Source organism: Triticum dicoccoides, chromosome 3A (assembly GCF_002162155.2).
Source record: "Triticum dicoccoides isolate Atlit2015 ecotype Zavitan chromosome 3A, WEW_v2.0, whole genome shotgun sequence".
In the NCBI taxonomy this organism is placed as follows: Eukaryota; Viridiplantae; Streptophyta; class Magnoliopsida; order Poales; family Poaceae; genus Triticum; species Triticum dicoccoides.
In genome coordinates, this window is record NC_041384.1 from 172,177,749 (window position 1) to 172,187,333 (window position 9,585).

At 45.0% G+C, this 9,585-nt stretch overlaps 2 protein-coding genes across 5 annotated transcripts; both read left to right on the forward strand.

The window, feature by feature from the left end:
* The first annotated feature begins 374 nt into the window (after window positions 1-374).
* LOC119267744 lies at window positions 375-2,980 on the forward strand. Its single transcript, XM_037549180.1, has 2 exons — window positions 375-1,544; window positions 2,632-2,980. The coding sequence occupies exons 1-2, from the start codon at window positions 443-445 to the stop codon at window positions 2,769-2,771; spliced, it is 1,242 nt and encodes a 413-aa protein (XP_037405077.1). The 5' UTR covers window positions 375-442; the 3' UTR covers window positions 2,772-2,980.
* A 4,566-nt stretch (window positions 2,981-7,546) lies between these two features.
* LOC119267745 lies at window positions 7,547-9,165 on the forward strand. 4 transcript variants are annotated; one of them, XM_037549183.1, is made up of 5 exons: window positions 7,547-7,740; window positions 7,989-8,101; window positions 8,367-8,489; window positions 8,576-8,666; window positions 8,766-9,165. In XM_037549183.1, exons 1-5 carry the CDS (start codon window positions 7,694-7,696, stop codon window positions 8,872-8,874), a joined length of 483 nt encoding a protein of 160 aa, XP_037405080.1. In that variant the 5' UTR covers window positions 7,547-7,693; the 3' UTR covers window positions 8,875-9,165. The 4 variants fall into 4 exon arrangements, 3 of the variants coding, with proteins under 3 accessions (XP_037405080.1, XP_037405078.1, XP_037405079.1); XM_037549181.1 differs by having other exon boundaries at window positions 7,551-8,101; XR_005132579.1 differs by having other exon boundaries at window positions 7,554-8,101; window positions 8,419-8,489.
* Window positions 9,166-9,585: the final 420 nt, after the last annotated feature.

Here is a 9,585-nt window from a genome sequence, read left to right on the forward strand (position 1 = left end):
AGGGACTAGAAAAAGTCCTAGGACTAGAGAAACAAACATCATCTTAATCCCTGACTTTGTTTCCAATCTTCTTGGAAACGATATTTCTTGATGGCATTACATCAAAAAAATAAAAAAATAAAGTATTTTGCATTAACAAAACGATATGGCTTTCATTTGAGGAATAAAGTTGATTATGTTTTTTCCCTTCTTAAAGTTAGGTCCTGTGTTCCGCCTGATCAAGCCGACTGATTGCGTCAGTCGGTCGTATGTTCAAAAAAAAAAGCCGACTGATTGCGTCAGCGTGCGACCGATCGGACCCGGATGCGCGTTCCAGACGAGCCATTCCGCTCGCATGCTTTGCTCGCCCCCTTAAGCACGCCACCCTTTAAGCCTTGATGATTGAAACCTAACCGCCGCCGCCAGCACCACCACGTCCGGGTCCAGGGCATTCAGAGCCGAGATGGCGTCCGCGTCGCCGTCGTGGGTCATCCTGGGCCGCGTGGCCAAGGTGTCGGCCGCCGACGCCGATCTTCCTCCGGGCGCCGACCTCTCCCTCGCGCTGCCGCCGCCGCCGCGCGTCGCGCTCCTCACCATCCCCCCGCGCATCTTCCCGGGCCAAACCACCTCCGACAACTTCCCCTCCGTCCTCGCCGTCGACCGCTCCGGCCTCCTCCTCCTCCACGCCTCCCAGGGCCCCGCCGCGGGCCCCGCCATCGTCGACCTCCCCGGCCGCCAGGAGGTCTGCTGGCGCCCATTCGTCGCGGGCTACTTCGTCCTCGACTCCAAATCCGCCTCGGCCTTCCCGCTCCCCAACCCCGAGCGCATCATGAACCCGGGCCGCCTCGGCCTCATCGCCTCCCCCGAGGGCGCAGGCCGCTACATGGTCGCTGAGCTCCAGCCGGTCGCCGGCGGCGAGCAGGCCGACCTCCTCTGCTTCTCGTCGCAATCCGGGCAGTGGGACAGGAAGACCGTCGCCTACCCGCTTCCATCCCGCCCCTTGACCCCCAACGGCGTGGTCTCGCACTCCGGGAGGCTCTGGTGGGTCGACCTCTCCTGGGGCCTCATCACCTGCGACCCCTTCGCGGACGCGCCTGTGCTGAGCTTCGTCCCACTCCCGCCGCGCAAGGCGCTCAAGTACGGGGTAGATTGTGCAGTGCTCGACAAGTACCGCCGCGTCGCTGTCAGCCGCGGCAAGCTGCGGTTCGTGGACATGTACAAGAACCGTAGCAGCTTCGGCTCTGCACAGATCAGCGTGTGGACGCTCGCCGATCCGGACTCCACCGAGTGGACGCTGGAGTATGAAGCGACCTTTTCGGAGATCTTTAATGATGCGAGCTTCAAGGCGACTCGTCTGACAAGGCAGCTCCCGGTGCTCGCGCTCATCCATCCCAGGGACCCCGACGTGGTCTACTTCTTCCTGGACAGGCACCTGTTCAGCGTCGACGTGCCTGACCGCAGGGTCGTGCAGTGCGAGCTTTACGAGCTGGTTGAGGAGCTATCCAGCAAAAGCATCGCCACCCGTTTCGTTCACGCTTGGAGGCTGCCACCGGCTCTCCGCTCAGGTAATTATGCCGTTTGCCCTCTTTGTAGGTTCTTGTTACTAGTACTTGTTTAGTGAATGGAAATGGTGTGTTTCTGTGTTAACATTGCGAGAGATGTATAGTGTCATCTTGGTGTGTAACATAAACTGAATTAAGTCTAACATTTATTAAGTTGTGGGAGAGAAGGGATGCTAATGTTGGAAATTTCAGGCTGTGTTAGTTTAGCTTGTTTTAATTTAGTGACGCTGTAAGGGGCTTAAATTGGATTTTTGTAGGGTAAAGCACCGCTTGCTGTTAGATCTGACACTTCCAGTGAGTTCTAGCTTTCTTCTTCTAAATAGAAGCACACTTGTATCCACTAATTTTGCCAATGACTTTTTTGCAAAGCCTTATGCACAGGACGCAGGCAAGACTATGGAAGTAAATTGTCATATGGTATTCCTTCCATAGTTTTCATGTTGTTTCCTGGGTTGTAAGATGCAGTTTAACATTTAAGATGTTTGTTTCCCCCGCAAAAGAAAAGATGGACTAGTTTAATACTATTTCCAAAGATGGTAGGTATCTGTTGAACTTCACTGTATACACAGACATTTCTGATAAAATTTGTCTCTAGGAATCCATACATCAGTGTGTAGCTCTTTAAAACATCTGTAGTATAGTTCTCACTTACTTGTAGTGTGCTAGTAGGTAGTAGTATAAGGATGACGTGCTATTTTTCATGCACTTGCTTGAAGCCAGATTATATTTGTAAAGACACTCTGTTGCCCTTCATCATATTCATATATATGCAAACTTTTAATTAATACATGTTTAAGGAGGTACTATTTCACTGTATTCCCTTACGAAGAGTTTGGCTTCTTCAATTTTAGTGTTCCCCTCTTTTGTTGCAGTACCAAACTACTAGGAATTACCGTATTAGGATGTTTTTTGTTGGTAATAATTATCTGGGTGCATGTGCCAGCTCCTGCACTTTTGTTTCGATTCAGCTTCCATTAGTGTAACAAAAGAGGACATGCTGAACTGGAACTGGGTTCCAACTCGCCCAATTCTGGGTACTACTATTAATTATCCATCCTGTTATCTTTATGCGACGTCAATCTATTTACAGCTGCGGATGCCGTTGCGGAGAAGCTAAACGCAGGAGGAAATCAAGAAATCATTGATGCCGCTGCAGTCTCAACTTGCCAAACTGAAGTTGAAGTCGGTGGCGGCGACACGCCTGAGTCCAAGCGGCGTAGGCTAGAGTGACCTGAGCTTGTTGAGATCTGTTCTTGTAGTCTCTCTGTTTCAATATCTTGTAGGCATCACCTTCCCAGAAAAAAAAAACTTGTAGGCTTTGCTAGAGAGCTGGTAACCCCAGCATGTTACCGGATACCACCTTTTGTATCCCTGAACTTGTTGATCTTTTTTAGACCGGGCATCAGCAGAGATATCTTTGTTCTGGTGTATAATCACCACTAAGGCATCATGAATCGGCTATTAGACCTAACCAAGTTGCTGCAAATGTTTAATCCATAAATAATTAGATGATATATTGGTGACCTGTATGCTTCGACTAATATAACTAACTTCTCAAAAATAAAGTGAAAATTGAGTGAGTGAAGCAGGTTGCTCTGCAAAGGAGGTTGACAAATGAAGCGAGCGAAGAACTGCAGCAACTCCTTATGAGTTGAAATAAAGAGAGCTATGAGTCTTTTTGAACTGGGAACTTCTCATTCCGTTACTCAACGTGGCGAGCATGATCGCTGGCAACAAAGACCTGGGCAAGGGTAGGGACAACACCCGGCCATAGGGCTGGGGTGCATGCCCCATCTTCGACCCATACCGCTAGAGCGTCTCCGACATTATTACAGGCCCGAGGGCAATGTTTATTTTGGAAAGAGCTAGAGTTTTAGGAAGCAGAATATTTAATCTCCCTAAAAAGCACAGGTGGGCGAGTTGATAACTTGGACAAGCTGAATAGCATCCGTTTCCACCATGATCTTACTCATCCCAAGTTCATGGGCTTGGTATAAACGGATGCTATTCAGCTTGTCCGTTCAGCCGTTAGACGTCTGAACTCCAGAGTGGCAATGTCGATCTTCCTCCCCTCAGCCTTTAGCTTGTTCCCGGCGTTCCACCAGGTCCAGATCAAAGCGAGGCATATACTAGCTTTTTTTCTCGTCAGTACCTTAGAGCAAAGCTTGGAGAGCCTCCATCTTATCATTAGGTTCTTGTCCTTGTTTATATTTGTTTACCTATAACTAATACACGTGCCTCTGTTTCTTCCTGTTGTGTGTGTTGGTCTTTTTTGGTTGTTCCTATGGATTGTTGTGGCTTCCTTTGTTTTCTGTCAGGCAGTGTGCCTTTGTTTGGGTGAGTTGCCATGGTGCTTCATAGGTGATCTTGAAGATAACCAGGGATAATGTCCCACCGACAACCGTGCGCAAGCGGTTCCTCCTGTGCTGCCTTGTTGAATGCAAGCTTCTCCATCTATGAAACCAGCAGCGTTCCCTACCTTGTTTGAGAGCTTTTTCTTTGTGTTCTGTTCCATTGCTTCCAACTCCCTCCGCTGGTCTGGCATTAGACTCCAGAGAGGTATGCATTGATGTTTAGGCTCTGTCTCACTCAAAAGGCTCGCCGGTTCCCACATCATGGGAATTCGCAGGGCCATTTGGAGCGGTTTCTTGTGCGGATGCATGGCAGCGCTCTTGCGAGGGATGCCTGCGCCGTGTCCAACATAGTTTGGCTCAGGTCGTCGGCCAAGGCCATGGCTGCTGCTACCCACTCGCTGGGCAAGGGCAAGGAGGTCGTCATTGTTCTATCGGACGACGACAGTGACTAGTTTAGTTTGGTCAGCTTCAAAAAAAACTAGTTTAGTTTGGTTTAACTGTAGTTATTTGATGTCTTATGGGTACTGTATACTCCTTTGACTAGTTTAGCATTGAGTTTATTGTGTTGTTTCTGTTGTGGTAAATGCTAACCCCAATGAGTGTTGTTTCTGGCTATTAAGTCAAGCTATGCTTATATTATTATTTTTGTCTTGGTTTTGATGGATTTGTGAGGTTGATTTAGGTGTTTGAAATGTATGCACACAAATTTAGACCTTTTGCTTTATTTCTCTCTAGGATTTATACTTCAAAAAAACTCAGTTTACGATATCGCTTGCTAAATGCTGATTGTTACTGCAATAGTGGATCATATATATACGCCATATATATATATATATATACTTATTGTTGATTGTTTCTCCTAGTCTGTACTGTTGGCTGCTGTTTTTACCATTCGGTTCATAGAGGTAATACGGAAAGGCCATCTCAAAGGTGAGAGATCCAGTTTATAGAATATCATGTTCATATTAAACAAAATCTCCGACCCTAGCAAGTGAGGGCATGCTTGCACCACTCATGCGTTGTCCTTCTGAAGCAGAGACCGTAGACCAATCGTTCTACAATATTTTCATTAATAACAGCAAAGATACAAAATATTACAAAGCATATGACAGTTCGCCCAACACCAGTTTTTGGAAACATCAAGTTAAACATAGATAATCAATTGAGGTGAGCTGCAATCCAGGCCTTGAAACTTGCTACATATCTAGCCTTGATCTTGTGAGTGAGCAGATTGAGGTCTTTTTTCAGTAGAAGTCTCCAAGACTCCACTGAAGGTTCGATCTGCTGAAAAATCCTTCCATTCCTTTGCATCCAAATATGCCAGCATCCCATAATGATAATTGTTAGACCAAAATTCCTGGGAAGAGCATTAGTGTTCAAAAGAATCTCATCCAAGACTTAGATACCCCTAAACTTTAGTAGGCAAGGGATGCCCAACAAACATAAGCAAACAGACAGTCCCAAAACAGTCTCATCAGCATTTAGAGTACAAATGGCACAATTCTGATAAGACAGGTAAAAACCTTTTCTATGGAGGAGGCATCTGGTGTTGATTCTGTCATGCAAGAGCAGCCAAAAAAATATTTTATATCTTGGCATTGCGACACATCTCCAGATTTTCAAGAAGGCAGGGAAGCAGCATTGCCCTGCTTTAAAAACTTGTACATGTTAATAGCAGTAAAATCTTTTTAGTTCCAACTGTAAGTCCAGGTGTCTCTCTGATCAGTAATCACCACATTGCTTAACAACAATTGCATATGATTTAGTTGTTGAAATGCCTGTAAGGATAGAGGTGAATGCGTTGTTCTTGCGAAATGCACACAGCAAAATTCAATGGCGATAATGCTTCTCTTCTCTATCCGATGCTGACGTGTGCTGGGTGTAAACTGCACCTTATGAGCATAGTAAGGTGCTATGTCATCTATAGTCATTGATAAAGTAGCGTTAACTATTAGACTAATACTTTTCTTAATATTTTTTCTTTTCTACATTTGTACTACGATTGACTAGGAGCATGTGTAAAGCTGGGCTTTTGCATGAGAACCCACTTCTCTTTTTTTTTTAATGTCCCTTTTCTCCACACGGACAAATGTGTCGTGTAAACAGGCTATTAACCACTTATTATATTTCCTCTCAGACTTTTCGACTACTAGATGATGAGTTAAACGGGTCTGTTTTTTTTTAAGGAGTGAAATGACCAAGGTCTTTTTTACATTCACCTTTTTTCGGGAGAGAATTTGTAGTACGCAGGTGTGGGGGCACGCAGCCCCCTTTTTCATTTGGCTTTTGATTTCCAGCCTTTCATCTCTTTTAAACCAAAAGTTTAAATTAACTTTTGTTTTCATATTCGTGTTTCTGGTGACGAGTGCTTTCAAATGAGATCCATTTTGAATATATTTTGACGGGTTTTTAAAAGTTTTAACTTCTGAAACTTGGTATGACCGATCAAGAACAGCCAAAAAACTTTTCTATGGAGGCATCTGGTGTTAATTCTGTCATGCAAGAACAGCCAAAAAAATATTCTATATCTTGGCATTGCCACACATCTCCAGATTTTCAAGAAGGCAGGGAAGCAGCATTGTCCTGCTATAAAAACTTGTACATGTTAATAGCACTAAAATCTTTTTGAGTTCCAACTATAAGCCCAGGTGTATCTCTGATCAGTAATCACCACATTGCTCAACAACAATTGCATATGGTTTAGTTGTTGAAATGCCTGTAAGGATAGAGGTGAATGCGTTGTTCTTGCGAAATGCACACGGCAAAATTCAGTGGCCACAATGCTTCTCTTCTCTATCCAATGCTGACGTGTGCTGAGTGTATACTGCACCTTATGAGCATGGCTAATACTCCCTCCGTTCCGAATTACTTGTTAGATGTATTTTAGTTCTAGATACATCTATTTCTGCGACGAGTAATTTGGAACGGAGGGAGTAGTAAGGTGCTATGTCATCTATAGTCATTGATAAAGTAGTGTTAACTATTAGACTATTTTCTTAAAGCTCACAGTGCTTTAAGAAAAGTAGCGTGCATGACCTACTTTATCAATTGAGTAAGTTTCAGAAACTAAACCTTAAAGCTCACAGTGCCCTCATACGGGATCCAACTACTTTGTTGATTGCGATGCAATAGGGCAGCTGGCATGGCTGGGCTGGTGCGAGCTTCCACAGCTTCGTGCCCGTGCGAATTTTCGCTTTTGTGGGGAGAAATAGCTGCCGCTGTGTCAAACCAAAGGAGACAGTCTAGGATGCCCAAAAGATATTTATGGATAGAATATTACACGTGTCTGGACTCGGTGCAAGAATTTTATTGATTCTTCCAATAATTTTCTTCAGTGGAAGCAGGCATCTTGGTTGGTCCACCACAAACACAATGTAGAGAGGAAGGTCCAACCAACGCATATGGATAAGCACGAGCAAGACATGCATATGCATGTATGTAGGCTGCGTGAAAGCTCTACTGCTCTTAACCGTGCATGGGTTCTTTAGAAATAGCCATTTCTCGGCCAGACATGCATTATCATTCATTGGTTGATCGATCTGGAAAACCACAATCCACATTGGTTGCCGCACTAGCATGTTTTGGGTACTTCGGTGCTGATTAATTGGATGTATAGAATCGACTGGCACCTCACCAGTGGCGTCCAGCCGAGGTAGGCCCGAGACGTGGACGGTGGATAGCCAGCCTCTCTCCCCGCTCTATAAATCACGGGCACACCAAGCTTCCCTTCCAAAGCAGAACAAGCGCGGATCTGAGAGCAGATGAACTCGAGGTATTTCGTTGAGTGAGATCATCACCATGTCGTGCTGCGGAGGCAGCTGCGAGTGCGGCAGCAGCTGCAGGGGGTAAATTATCTCGAATCCCCTCCTGATTTCTGCCTTCGATCTCTCCATCTTTACGCCTTCTTTCTCAAGCTTTTCTTTCATCTCTCCTCGATCCATCTTGTTCCGCTGCCTAACAACATGCATGTTCATCGATCCCCTCTTCCCGTGGCAACACAGCGCGGATGCCTGTTGCAGCTTTGTTTCTCCCAAGTTTTTTCTAGGCTGTTTCTGGGACGACATCACCATTACCTTTGTCTGAAATTGAACAGGGCTCAGTGTGGGGAACAATCCATTGACTCATTGTACGGCCATGATGACATCCACGGCCTGGATTACTGGGCTAAGAAGCGCGCGGATTATTTGTCGTCAGAGCCACCTGATGGTACATCTATCGAATTTCCTTTTTCGTCAATCATATTATGTAAAAAATAATAACTAATGCTAATGAACATGGGTGCTGCCGTTGCACTATACTCTGCCCGATGCTTTGCCATGGGTAGAATTTCTAATGGGTTAGCATACCCAGTTACACTTGATTTTGTCACTGGGTTTAGCAGCTGACTTCCCTTCTCAGGGTCTGAATCCTTAATATTCTGGAAGAAAATAAATACTAGTGATTTACTCATGACATATTGACATGTGCGCAGTAGTATTTGTTAAACTCATACACGAAGTCTTGTTCACGGCCCGGAAGAGCAGGATGGAGAGCTCAGGGACGACTGCTCGCAGGAGAGCCGCTCATTTAAAAATCCTGCTCTTGCATGGAGACGGTTAGCATTGCTACTGTTTTGCTAAATACTCATGTTAAGTTCCTTGTCAGTACTAAGAATGGTTTCTTTCTTTGGTGTTTCTGCAGCTGATCCTGAAGTACCATACGAAACCAGTATATGGTACGCTGAGTTTCTGCGAACCTCAGGCTTTTCAGTGGATTTTAGAACCTTCAACGGGTACTACAGATTGGACATACAATATTTTTATCACTTATCATTTGCTCTCATATTGTTCTTCTAAAATTTAGTACTAACATCATCATGTCATTTATGCAGACTGCAGCATTTTTGGACGTACCGTGAGATGGATTATGTCAAGCAGTGGCTCCGCCCTAGGATCGCAGTGCCCAGAATCACAATGCCCAGACACCATGGAAGGCTGTAGTTTAGTACTCCCTCTGTAAAGAAATATAAGATCATTTAGATTACTAATATAGTGATCTAAACAATCTGAAAGGCTGTAGTTTAGTAGTAAGAGTCGTACCACCATTACTAGTATAGTAAGTAATAAAGAGGATGGCAGTATTGTATGGCAGTAAATAATAAAGAGGGTGGCATTATTGTATGGCAGTAAGTACTAAAGAGGATGGCAGTATTGTATGGCAGTAAATACTAAAGAGGGTGGCATTATTGTATGGCAGTAAGTACTAAAGAGGATGAACATTTGCAATTTCCAGTGAAGCTTGGCATAGGTGGCTTTGGCATGGGTGCTGCCGTCAAGATGAAGACAAGGTTCCGCAAGCATCAACCAGTGTCCATGAAAAGGCTACAAGCAATGCAGCCTGTAAAATGATCTCCGGCAATATAGCGCCATAGCACATAGATTCACCTCTTTCAAGTTCCTAATTATATCCTGGTTGTCTGAACTCCGAAGTAATCACGATATGCCTTTGTGTTCATGTCTGGCACCAGGGCCAAGGCTTTGATGCGAGCGTCGTCTGGGCGAGTGAGCACTGCAATCTATTTTTGGGTTGTTTTCAGACTTCAGACACAAGCGGTAGTCAGCTCGGTTTAAGTCGATAAACTAAGCTTGTGATTTCTCCTCCAAATCATCGAGGAAGTGATTAATGGAACCAAAAGTGGACGCTGACCTATA